The 13,046-nt window shown below is 40.2% G+C and overlaps 2 protein-coding genes across 2 annotated transcripts; both read right to left on the reverse strand.

The window, feature by feature from the left end:
* Positions 1–532: 532 nt before the first annotated feature.
* On the reverse strand, positions 533–3,197 carry LOC135615512 (chloroplast envelope quinone oxidoreductase homolog). The gene is made up of 4 exons (XM_065114131.1): positions 3,039–3,197; positions 2,471–2,612; positions 1,578–1,669; positions 533–1,367 (listed from the first exon to the last, which is right to left on the reverse strand). The coding sequence occupies exons 1-4, from the start codon at positions 3,102–3,104 to the stop codon at positions 675–677; spliced, it is 993 nt and encodes a 330-aa protein (XP_064970203.1). The 5' UTR covers positions 3,105–3,197; the 3' UTR covers positions 533–674.
* A 9,183-nt stretch (positions 3,198–12,380) lies between these two features.
* On the reverse strand, positions 12,381–12,743 carry LOC103989259 (protein RALF-like 33). The gene has a single exon (XM_009408062.3). The coding sequence runs from the start codon at positions 12,741–12,743 to the stop codon at positions 12,381–12,383; it is 363 nt and encodes a 120-aa protein (XP_009406337.2).
* Positions 12,744–13,046: the final 303 nt, after the last annotated feature.

Raw genomic sequence — 13,046 nt, forward strand, 5'->3', positions numbered from 1 at the left:
CCCTGTGTGTTTGTTGACGCAGTATGGCCGCCGATGCCATTCAGCTTCCGAAGCCTCGCACAAGTTTTCTTGATTGCCTTTTGCATGTATTGCTTTTATTTCAAGAAACATATTCTTGAGTTCCTATTTTCTTCCATGACCGCTCAAATATGTTTGAAATCATTCCCGGAAGAGGAGATTCTTAAAACTAAAAAATAAAAATAAAAAGTGGGAAGCCATCGGGGAATAGATTCTTTTTCAGTTCTTATTTTTTGAATCGTGCAAGTGCAGTTTATGAATTAAAAGGAAGTAACTTAGAAATAATTATCTATACTCAGAATCATCCCTTCCATGTCATTCGATTTCTCTTTAGTGCTTCATATTCATATGCCGACATCGATCCTATGATCCATCAAAATGACACCTTCCCACACCATCGCACATCGGCCAGCTAGGCTCCAACATCAGCTGTTCAGGACTACTTAGTAATATTGCCTCGATTTGCTTGCAACAGTAATAAAAGGATCAGTTCGCCACACGTTATGGAAGGGCATACTGAAGTGGCAGCTTATATCTATTCAACCAACATATATACACAACACCATTTTAACCCTCTGAAACCCTTACACACACTACTTTTATACATTCACGTATCTCCGTGCATCATATCATCCTGCCACCACTGCAGCCATGGCCTACTCACCCATCTCCACGATGATCTTTCCAGTGGCATGCCCCTCCACGCTTTTCGCCCAGGCTGCCACTGCTTCACTCAGTTGGTGCCTCGAGTCGAGGACCGTCTTAAGCTTCCCATCCCGCACCAGCTGAACCAAAAACCTCAAATCCTCCTTGTGCTGCATGAAGAGCAGCGGCACCAGCTTCTTCTTCGCAAAGGTCAGCCTTTTCACCACTGAACGAAACCAGGTCCACGGAGTAGGAGTTAAATCGATCACCACCCCGTGAGCCGCCAGGTTTGGTTCAAAAGTGGACCAGCTGATACCCACCGTGCAGTGTATCACCACATCGTACTTCCTCCCCGAGGGGCTACTCAAGCTCTTGCCTTCCGGAGTTTTGTAGTCCAGCACCTCGTCTGCGCCCAACCTCTTCACGAGATCGATGTTCCGAGCACCGCAGGTGGCGGTCACATGAAGGTTGCCCAGCTTCGCGAGCTGGACCGTGAAAGACCCAACCCCACCGGAGGCAGCAGTGATCAAGACATTCCTGGGCTGACCGGTGCCATCCAACTTGGTTCCGCTGTACCTCAGTGCTTGGAGAGCAGTGAGCGCTGCGATCGGTAGGCTGGCACCCTCAGCTGCTGAAACTTCAGGTGGCCTGTCCACTGTCATGTTCACCGATGCAACAGCATACTCTGCAAGTCCACCTGCATTCTGATCATACCACACACATCTTAAGTTAGAAAGATTCAGGAACTCAACATGTACTCACTCTAAACTTACCTATCATGAGCAGTCATTTGATCGAGCAGTACCAAATACCAAGAGCAACATACAAATTATACTGGGCACTAAGATTATAGTATGAACATACATAGCTTGCTTTCACAAGTTGAAGATGGAGAGAGTACTTGGAACAATTACCCGAAAGCTAAGCATGGAAACCACCTTGTCACCTGGCTTGAAGCTATGCACTCCCAGACCGACCTCAACAACTTCTCCAGCTACATCGGTCACTAGTGACCAACCAAGTACAGAACTTAGTTTCCATCCTCCATTAAAGAGTATCAAGAACCAAATGCTAGATATGATTTACGGATCTGATTAGTCTCATATCGATGGCTACCAGAGCAGAAACTAAATGTACAGTAGGATTCAACATGAATGGACACATCACAAGTAGTTGTTACTCTGATACTGTATAGCTGACGCTCAAATGCAAAAATTACATGAGCCAAGCTTCCAGGTAAGGAAGGAGCTCTCAGATTGTGCCCATTGAGACTGGGTAGTCACAACCGATACGAGACTTATAAAATCAGGATTTCTTTCTCTTTTTTGTGCAAATTTAGTCTTCTATCTACAGTCAATATCTTTATACCAAGCTAGCTGATATCTTAAAAAATTTGTCAAGTGAAATTTCAAACTTACAACCAAAGATAAGTGACTCTACTGCATCATTCCCCTATCAATTTTTAGGTGTAAAATCAAGGTATTACAGAAAGTAGTTCTGTCAATGTTCTAAAGCTTCTACCAAAATTAGTTTATCTATTTTTATCTGTTCAGCAGCACATATTCTCTCCCTTCCCATATAGTAGTAGTTCACATACAACATCAAAAATAGAAGAAAAAAAAATCAGAATATCCAAAAAGGAATATAGGGCTAACAATCTATTCAGCAATAAATCAACAAGAAACCTAAATACAGCTGACAGAAAGCTAAATTAAATTCAAACCAGTCTCTTTTCATAAGGATTTCACATTAGCAGAAAATCATAATGGAGAGGACAATCATTTCCTTGATTTAAGCAGCAACTTACCTGGAACAAATGGAAATTTTGGTGGCAGAAGAGGTCGGATCACACCTTTTTGGATTTTCCAGTCAACTGGATTGATGCTTGCTGCTTCCACCCTCAACAACACCTCGTCCTTTTTTGGTGAAGGAACTTGAATCTCCACATGCTGAAGAAGCAAGAATGAATTGTAATCAAGAACCATCATCATAAAGTCTGAAATAATTGCTTGACCAAAGCATATATTTATTGGCCAAAAGTTGCCCAAGCTGCTCAGAGGTGAAAGCCCTTCGACCTAAACTTTAGTCACATTGTTGTGTGTGTTCATTTAGCACAGTTAGGTTCGACATCTTCACTACGTCCATTTGACAACATAGGGTAAAATCAACAAGAAAGTAGAAGGTTTCGAGGAAAATCCTCATTCTCTTGAAATGTGTCAGTGAGGTATCTTCATTGAATGGTTGAAACAGGACAAACCGATTTAGTCGTGAACATGATGAAATGATTTTGTTTAAAGGACATTGTTACTAACAGCAGAATAAAGAAGAATAAGATAGCAGAAGCCAACGGGGCATATCGGGGAGTGTCATAGCACCTTGAGACCAGCGGCTCCGCCGCCGTAGCCGTCGTACTGGACGGCGTGCATGGTTCTTCCGGCCATGGCGGTGGAAGCAAAATAGAGGGCGAAGGGAGGGGCGATCCCGGAACTCTATGGCTCGACCGAGGTGTCGACGGTGCTGTTTATCTCGTCGAATCAGTATTTGTTGCCGTGGAATTGAATAAAATGACCTACTGACCCTCGGCGGATGTCCTTTTCTCACGTCTGCCCGTCTCCGTTCGGTGGGACGTGACATGCGACGTTACCGACCTTCGCTGCGTGGGCCCCACCTTTTGACACCGAAGCGAAGTCCGGAGAGTTCTAATGCGCGGATAACTTAGCCCCTCGTTTCCCGATCACCCCGTTTCGACGACTCGATGCTTGGTCCCACCGTTCCATTATTCTACCAATCATAAGGCAGGTTCAGATTCGGGTTTCGGAAGAAGAAGAGAAAAAGGCAACGGAGCTTTCTGGCGGGTTCCACACTCTTCGTTTAAAATAAATCCCAAGGCCCCAGAACACCTGCCCTGTCACGCACCCTCGTGATGACAGCCAACCCACTCCGGGTCCCACAAGCGAGGGGCTCCATGTCCCTTCCCAATCATCGCTATGGGAGGCTATCCGGATACGCACGTGACTTACACGTGCCATAAAATATCAGGAAGTATACTGAACATGATTTTTTTATTCTTTTAAAAAATGTATCGTCATAAAAAATAAAAAATATTATTTTTAAAGATAATATCTCCCGGTAAAAGTTTTATATGATCATAATTAAATGAAAAATTTTATAAGACATTTACTAATTTGGTAATTTTTATGAATTTGAATATTAAATAGTTTAATAATAATATATAAATCAATAGAAAAGTGGAAAAGAAGTTTACATCCGTCAATAATTAGGATTAAATAAATTAAATATATTTAAAATGATATAAATATATGTCAACAAAACTATTGATACTTTAGTTAGAAAAATATGAGATAAATAATATTAATAGTATAAGAAAAGTTAATACGAGAGATAAAAAAGAATTTGTAAATAATTTTATATATATATATATATATATATATATATATATATATATATATATATATATATATATATATATATATATATATATATATATATATATATATATATATATATATATATATATATATATATATATATATATATATAACACTTAGTCATTCTATATGATCTGATAGAGAATACATAATCAGTCGGTCATCACCCGTCGCATAAGTGTCATCGAGGAAAATGTCACTCGCTTGTTTGTATAAAAAGAAATCCAAGGGGCAGCTCAAGTCGGTTACAAACCACCTTCCCCGTAGAATATTCATAGCAAAGAGTCTAAAAGGTAACTCAGATCAATTACAAACTGATCTTACTATGAAATCTTCATGGAATATACTATCTCTCTAAGGTAAAGTATAAAAATACACCATCAACTCAAGGTAATAGAGCGCTAAAATTGAAAATATAGATTCACAGAAGTTGATCTCAGAATTAACTTAAGTGTTGGAGGGACCGACTCGAGAAGCCTTTCTTGACTTTAGTCTTTGTATAGGTGACACCTCTAGAGGAGATGCTTTCCACCTTGGATGACTCCACATATACGGATCAGGGCCACGAGCTGATAAGGACATCAACGACATTTAGCTTGGTTCATTGACGCTTCATCTGATTCTTCGGTGCATCGTCCGATCTTGCAGCCTATTGCCCAATCGGTCAGTTGACTTTCGCAACTCTGATTTCCTTGATACAATTTTCGCTCTTCTTGGCCCGATGCCCGAACCCATGGCCCAAAGCCTTCTGCTGATACGTTGATCGATCTTTCGGCTCGACGTCCAATCTTTTGATATGTTTCTCTTTGACCCAATATGATTCTTCATGTTTTTAATTGTCTCTCCCTGATCGAAGCTTCCTGCATCACTCAAAACATAAATCAAATCAAAAACACTATCAATTGATTTCATCATCAAAATTCAAGATTCAACAACTTTCAGATTTTGTTACCTAATTCACCAATAATATCAAAGGCATAGATAATGCTTACCTATTACTCGTAGTTTAATTCTTTATAATGAGACTGAAACCCTCGAGTCTCTTATCAATACACTATTATCGATGCAATAGCCTCGAGTAAACATGACGAGCCTCACAAGAGATCGAGGCAAGAGCAAACATAATCTGACCCTATCTCAAGGTCATCATAGTGGAAGAGAAGTGAACAACCTGACTTGCCTCACCTGAGGTCTGAATTGACCCTCATAAACCTGACCAGGACTAAAGTTTTTTTACACGTAAAAGAAAAGGGTCGATTGGAAGACCCTCGACCAATGAGGACTCCACTGGAGAAAAGAGATAGAACTATATACTATTATTTCTATCACGATACGACCATGAAATATAGGACTATCGCAATTTGAATAAACAAACTGAAGAGCTTATATGTCGAGGGCACCTCGGATAGTTCATCCGAAGACATCAAGAGCCATCATCATGACCTTAGAGGTCAATTGAAACACAAATTAACATCAACATTGGTGGACTAGTCTCGCAAGGAGACAACACCTCAAGTGACAAAGCTTATGCCCAAGCCAGAGAAGCACCCTAGGGCTAGGGATGATTAAGAAATAACTTTTAGAGAGGGAGAGATAGAGTGCCTTGACCCGAACCATAGTGATCTCCATGAGAATGGTCAATACCCAAGTAGAAAGGGTCGTGATCGATATATGTAACTCTCTTAACATTCTTTATTTCGATGCCTTTTAAAAACTCATATTCTCGACTAACAACCTCACCCCTATGGCTTATTATTAATAAGATTTACGAGTTACTCAATCTCCCATTTTGGGATCATGAGTCTATATATCATATTCAAAGATGAGCCAAGCTCCAAAATAGTTATGACCAAGTTCATAGTGGTTGATATCCCCTCAGCATATAAGGCCATCATGGGTTGACCTACGTTGAACAGGCTATGGGTAATGGTGTCAACCTATCACATGTTGATGAACTTCTTGATCAACACTAGCGTTGGGGAACTAAGAAGCAACTCAAGGGAGTCCTACCGATACTACCTCATGACAATCTCCCTACCAAGAAAGCCTGACTTAAGGTACCACCAACAGACCCTTGAGATTCTACCAAATCCCTTTCGCACTCAGAATCGATAGAGCCACTAATTGAAAGTCTCATAGACAAGGCTCATCCTGATCAAGTCATTAAGGTTGAGGCAACATTACCTAATGAGAAATGAGTATAACTTATCAAATTCCTCAGGGAAAACATTGAAGTGTTCGTATGGTTGCTAAGAGATATGTCGGGAATTGATCAATCAGTGAACTCGTTATCTAATGAGCACTTGCACTATATTCCTTGTGTCCCCACATAAGCAACTTTGAGATCAGCCACATCCATCATATGGACGGGTATATAATACACCAGTTTATCTAGTTATCTCGATGTCCCTCTCGAGTAATTAATGATCGGGATTATTTAGGGTATGTGTTTAAAGGCGAATCGGTCTCATTATTGTGATCTCATCATAATTCGATTCTCATTACACAGATCTATGAATATCACAATATATGTATGCAACAAGCAATATAAAGTGATAAAATATCATAATAATAATAAGCAAAAAGACTACGTATTATGCCACATGTGTTATCACTCACATGATTGGCTTGCAAGACACTTATGACTAACAATAATATATTATACTATTTAAGACAAGATACTATCACTGAGTGGAGGAAAAGGTAAAGTTTCACCTCAAAAGTAGTACATAATAAATATAAAGATCCGAGCGTCGGGTTGTATGGATGCTAGCTTGGACGAGGAGCCTGCAGCACAAACTCAGCCTAGATGGATTATTTGTCACATAAACACTCCAAGAGTGGATCGCTCACAACTGAGTCATAGTCATGTGAACTCTTCATGGATTCTAAATCTTGAAGAACCCTCAAAATTATAAGAGTTACCTCCCCAAATGAGGGGGAGGTTAAGACCTCTTCTACTCTCGAACTATTCGAGGATAGAGTTTGGATCTCAACCAACTAGTGACTACTAGATCGGGAGAAACCTGTCTGAGATGGAAGAGACATCCTGACTTGAGGTGCTAAAGTCGGACAATGGATAACCTAAAGGTTGACTCGCCTTTAAGAGCTGGAGCTGAGGAGAAAGCTTTTGAAATATTAGATGCTCAAACAATGGAATAAACCTCACCCTGCAAGCTAGGGAGATTTATAGTTGGGGGATGATCTTTCTCCTCTTGTGATTGACACAAGTGTCCCTTCGACATCATGTCGAAGAGATGCTAATTTCTCTCTCTCCTTCAGTACGGAGGCATCAATCGAGATAGATACGAAGAAGATACAATATCTTTCTTCCACTATTGACGTACCAATTAAGGTAAATATGAAAAAGTTACGATCTCTTTCCTCCACTACCGAGGCACCAACTGAGAAAGATATGAAGAATTGATCTCTCTCCTCCCACCATAGAAGTCGACAAAGGAAAGTGAACTCTCTCCTCTTACGATAGAGCCACCCTCTATGATTAGGTCAAGCATATCTTCAGGACCACTTCAAAAAGGTATATAAGTTATGAAAACAGGACCCGCACTAAGATAAATCAGCCATGATTGAGGCGTAAGGCCAAACGCACATGAGACGCATGAGTTGGGAAAAGTCGACCCTCGTTAGAAGATTTGCTATGATGGAAGCACAAATTCAAATGTGCTTGAGACATGTGAGTTAAGAAAACTCGACCCGCACTTGAGGATCTGTCATGGCGGAGACGTAAAGCCAAATGTGGTTGAGACATATGAGTCGAAAAAACTTGACACCTACTAGAAGATTTGCTACGATAGAGTTGTAAAGCCAAATGCACCCAAGATGCATGAGTTGGGAAACCTCGACCCACACTAGAAGATCTGTAGGCACAATACCAAATATGCCCAAGACGCATGTCAAGAAAACTTGATCCGCGCTAGAAGATCCACCATGATGGAGGCATGAAGCTAAATACGACTTAGATGTGTGAGTAAAAAAAACCTAACCTACGCCAAGATAAATCATAGTAAAAACATAGGCCCCACATGCCCGAAATGCTTGAATCCAAAAAACCTAACCCATTAGATAAGATCTTGAATGCTCTCACACTATACGAATTAAATGACATACTTCAAACCCCTCTTGCAAGAGCCTCAAAGCATGCTTAGGAGGGGAAGACAAATGATAGGAAGTACACAATCAACTAGCCATCACATCCCACATAAATACCATAGAGGAAAAGGCCCAGATGACTTGCCACCCGCTTGTCTATATGGAGTGGAGTCCAAGAGGTAACTCGGGTCAGTTACCAACTGCCTCACTATGAAATATTCACAGGAATATTCTGTATCGATTATAAATTGCCTCCTCTATGGAATATTATTAGGAATATTTTATAAGAGTCTAAGAGGTAGCTCAGGTCGGTAACATACCGCCTCCCCTATAAAATCTTTAGAATATGTCATCTTTCTAAGGTCAAGTATAAAAACACATCCTTAACTTCATGAGGATACTAAAATCGAGAACATAAGCTTACAAAATTTGACTTCCGAACTAACTTAAGTGTTGGGGGATCGACTCAAAAAATCTCTTTCGATTTTGATCTTTGTGCATATGACACATATAGTTTTTAGTTTGAATGACTCCGTGCATACAAATTAGAACCAAGTTATTCTGACAAAGATATCAACGACATTTAATTTTAACATGATCAATTTCAATGAATTAGAATTACATTACCATTTGTTATTGCCTACGCTTTCTCGAATATTATTTTAAGATAAAGTCAAAATCGTAGGCTTGTTTAATCTACAATTTCCTCGATAATATTAACGCAAATACTATAAATCATTTTTATATTCAGATTTAGCCAACCACCTATTCAGAAAACAAATGATATTATCAGAATATTAGATCACCAACAGTGCGTCATTGGCTCGATTGCTGCTGACCCACGAAAGGTTGGGTCAAGTCAACAGGTCCGACTCGATTCGACCCAATTCGGTCTCTATTGAGTTCATGATTATTGCGTTGGCATTGATTGATATGCGTGGAACATATTTTGCGAGAGAGAGAGAGAGAGAGAGAGAGATATATATATGTTGGACAAAGGAGAGAGAAAGATTCGGCTCGGCCGTTGTGTGATGTGCACGCATCACAAAGCGAAGCGGGAACTAAACGTTGTCCATGATGTATGCTACGGCGTCCTTGTAACTGTTCCAGAGGCCGTCGGTTATCTTCGCCACCATCTCCGACGCGCCCTCGAGCACCTGCGGCAGCACCTCCGACATCTCCTCCAGCTTGCCCTTCGTCTTCTCCACCAGCTCGGCGACGGCGGACGTGGTGAGCTGCAGCGACCCCCCCGCGGTGCTCGCGAGAGCCTCGAACAAGCTGGAGGCGAGCGACACGGCCGCGTCCCTGGCGAGCTCAGTGACGCGTTCCAGCGCCGACCTGATGAGGCCGCCGGTGAACTCGACGGCGTCGTAGGAGGCCTGGCGGGGGATCTTGAAGAGCTGGACGAGGGCCACGATGAGGAGGGCTGCTCCTCGGAGGACGACGAAGCTTGCCAAGTTCGCCAGTGAGGCGATCACCCAGAACACAAACTGCAGCAGCGCGAGCGCCATGGCGATCTCGCTGTGGCTATCTTTACTTGGGAAGGAAGGAGGCAAAGAAGGATATGTTTCTTCTTGACTTGAGCAGGTCACGGCCACTGGTCTTACAACAGAAGTAGGAGAAGGTTCGTGATGGCATATAAAACTAAGGTGATCTGAATACCAACCACAAGGCCATGAAAGCTTCAACGCATGAGGATAGATTGAGCATGACAACTTTGTTGGCACAGTAGTTGAAAGCTCCAATGGAGTTAAAGAAAGGTGTGGTACTCCGAAGGAGAAGAGAACGGTGTAGAGCTCATTCTCTATGTGTGTTCCATCACCAACCAAACCTTGCTATCAGAAACATTGATTTGTCTTCTCCACGGCACACATTAAGCTAGGATGGTCTAAATCCATGGAGGTCAAGGTCTTTGCAGGTTACCTCAGAGCAATTGCCTAGAGGTTCAAGAAGGCAAGGTCGTAGAAAAGTACTCGATCTGCTTTTGATGCTATGTTGACTGAGGATGAGGCCACAAACGTATTAAACTATATGGTTGACTTGACTTTTCTTGGTTAGTTGAAATGACTTCATTCATTTTCTTTTAAATATTAAATAGTACGTAAGAAATGACGTAATACATAGATACATCATATGTTGTTGATATGATTGATAGAACTATAATAATCGAAAAAGACATTAAGAAAATTATATCAATAATAAGACAGAAAATGAATTTGAATTTGTTAAAAAAAAAATAAGACATGAAAAGGATTGAAGCCTAATTTTCAATATATATATATATATATATATATATATGATATTATTATTTTTTACTTTTACATTAATAAAATGCATACATAAGTGTATATAGCAAAATACATGCTTGACTTAAAACTTTTCACTATTTTTAGTGGAGTATAATCATATATCTAATTTGCTTTCTATGTAATGTTTGATCTTTTAGTTTCATTCCCACCATATTTTTTTTTTCCTTCAATATTACATTTTTAAGGAGACTCAACACTTGATTCAAATTAGCTCTTAAATTGTCATAAGTCGTCAATTGGTTTCTTTCGGTTCGCAATAGTTTTGGCATTAATTTGCTTTCCGTTCTTTAACCTATGCTTGATTGGAATCATAGTAACATTAGCTCATATTGGAATTCTTTTACTACAATAAAAAAGAACTTACTCAAGAAAAGAAAATAATGTATTTTATGATCAATCTCAATATAGAGGTCTCAAAATCTTTATATATCTCGCTTTATTATATTAAATATATCCCAAATTTCATAACGTATGTTAGTGAACTGATATATCGTGACTGATGAGTCAGCATGACTTGGTCCATGGATCGATGTTGGGAGTCAATGGTCGGTCGAACGGGTCGTCGAGATTGATCAACCATAGGTTGGGATGCTAGTGTCAGGATGTTGGTTGATGTCTCTCGATCGAGACGATCATGCCTCAGGAGTGTTTGCTCTCTTGGACAAAAGGCCCTAGGCGTCGATCGGGATGTCGGATCCACCTAGAGGAAGACGCTCTCGATCGGGATGGTCATGCCTCGGTAGGTGGCCGCTCTCCTACACGAAAAGCCCTCATAGGATGGTTACCGATTTTGACCCCTCAACGAGTACGTTAGTACTTGGTTCTCTGTTTTTGCCTCTCTCTTGGCCAGTTGTCGGTCAGAAGTTTTTATATTACTATACGAGGGTCGACATCATGTCACGTCAAATTCATGTACTTTATCACCCTAAATCCTAATCTCTTCCAAAATCGTGTCAATCTTTCTCACAACATTCGGATCTATAGTCTCAATTAATCGTGGGGCCCCACAAACCTTTCGAACACTGCCATATATTCCAAGACTTTTAGGGTTCTATTGGATCCAAATGCCACCAAAGACTCGGATCCGATCACCGACAGTATCATTAAACCCAACTCTTTCCTTAGCCTTACCGACATCATTTCTTTATTCATATTTCCTTCAAAATAATTATATATATATATATATATATATTATATTCTTATATTGTGGTTTGGTATAACGTTATCAAATTAATATTTTAAATTAAAAATTATCGAATGAGGTTTTTATATATTTGGTAAGTGAATATGATGCATCACAATCACACTAATATTTTAGGTCTAAAATTTATTAGATGACATTTCAAACTCTTAACTTGAAGTGATTGATATTGACATATACAAATGATCTAAATATATAAAGAGATATATTTAATATATAAAGTGGTTGAAAATCAAGTTGTCACTTAGCCAAAAAATTGGATCTTGGAAATTTAGGTGCATCATTTCTCCTAATTAAAGTTGAACAAGAGAAATCAATTTCTTATCCTAAAGTAAATCTTTATAATATTTCAAGATATTATTTTTTTTATGATTTCATAGGTTTATAGAAGGTCTTTATTTATATTAGTTTTAGGTTTTAAAAATTAATTAATTAACAATATTAGATAATTAAAAAACATAAAAAAATAAAAAATAATAAGACAAATAAAAATGATAAATAGTAATTTTAGCTCTGTGAGAATAGTTTACAGTAACACCACAAAAAATTACACAGATAACAAGTCTTGAGATGGGAAGATTGGCATGGCAACTTCCCTAACCTGGTGCTCCAAACCTGGGATGCATTGAGCAGGAGGGAGCTTCTTCCTTAAGGGCTGTCACCTCTGCAGCCACTGATGATTTGACAGCCTCTGTTGTAGGGATTTGCCCTTGGAGAAGCATGGCAGCTGTAGTAGGGAAGTCCAGGTTTGTTGCATGGCACCGCATCCCTCCTGAGAGCCTCATAGCTGATGTACCTCTTCCCAGTGACACTCCACAATAACCTCCTGTTCTCCTCTGAGCTCATCTCCACCTCCTCCACCCCATCCTCCATCAGGCAGCCCCCAGCTCTCCCAATGCAAGGCAGCTTCACCACCACTCTCCCTGCAGTGTTGTTGCCCAGGAGGAAGATGAGTGATGCCAAAAGGATCAGGCTCTTCTTTGCAGTGTAGCCTGAGCTGAGCTTTGCCATCCCCTTCCTCTTGGCTGAGATCTGCCTGCCTTATCTTTCTTGCTAAAAGGGAGAAGGATTTAAGGAGATGTCAGCTGTCCCATCTGCTCTGGCATTGTGGTCACACATAGAGAGAGAGAGAGAGAGCAACAACCACATCATTGGTTTGGTTCCCACCTGTTAAACGACAGTGGGAGTAACATCTTCATTGTCAAGAGCCAGGATTTAGTGTTGGTTGAAGGGGTACATTTAAGGGGAAGTGATCATGATGATGGTGGGAAAACTTATAAGACGAAAGGAGCCTTCATCACAGATTGCAATTGC

The sequence above is a fragment of the Musa acuminata genome, chromosome BXJ2-6 (genome assembly GCF_036884655.1).
Source record: "Musa acuminata AAA Group cultivar baxijiao chromosome BXJ2-6, Cavendish_Baxijiao_AAA, whole genome shotgun sequence".
Classification (NCBI taxonomy): domain Eukaryota; kingdom Viridiplantae; phylum Streptophyta; class Magnoliopsida; order Zingiberales; family Musaceae; genus Musa; species Musa acuminata.

Excerpts from the sequence above, each read along its gene's own strand:
- LOC135615512 (XM_065114131.1), bottom strand. The coding sequence starts at position 3,104 with ATGGCCGGAAGAACCATGCACGCCGTCCAGTACGACGGCTACGGCGGC. Across the intron at positions 2,613-3,038 it reads GCGGAGCCGCTGGTCTCAAG|CATGTGGAGATTCAAGTTCC; the intron begins GTGCTATGACAC and ends TTGCTTCTTCAG. Across the intron at positions 1,670-2,470 it reads AAAATTTCCATTTGTTCCAG|TGACCGATGTAGCTGGAGAA; the intron begins GTAAGTTGCTGC and ends GTTGGTCACTAG.
- LOC103989259 (XM_009408062.3), bottom strand. The coding sequence starts at position 12,743 with ATGGCAAAGCTCAGCTCAGGCTACACTGCAAAGAAGAGCCTGATCCTT.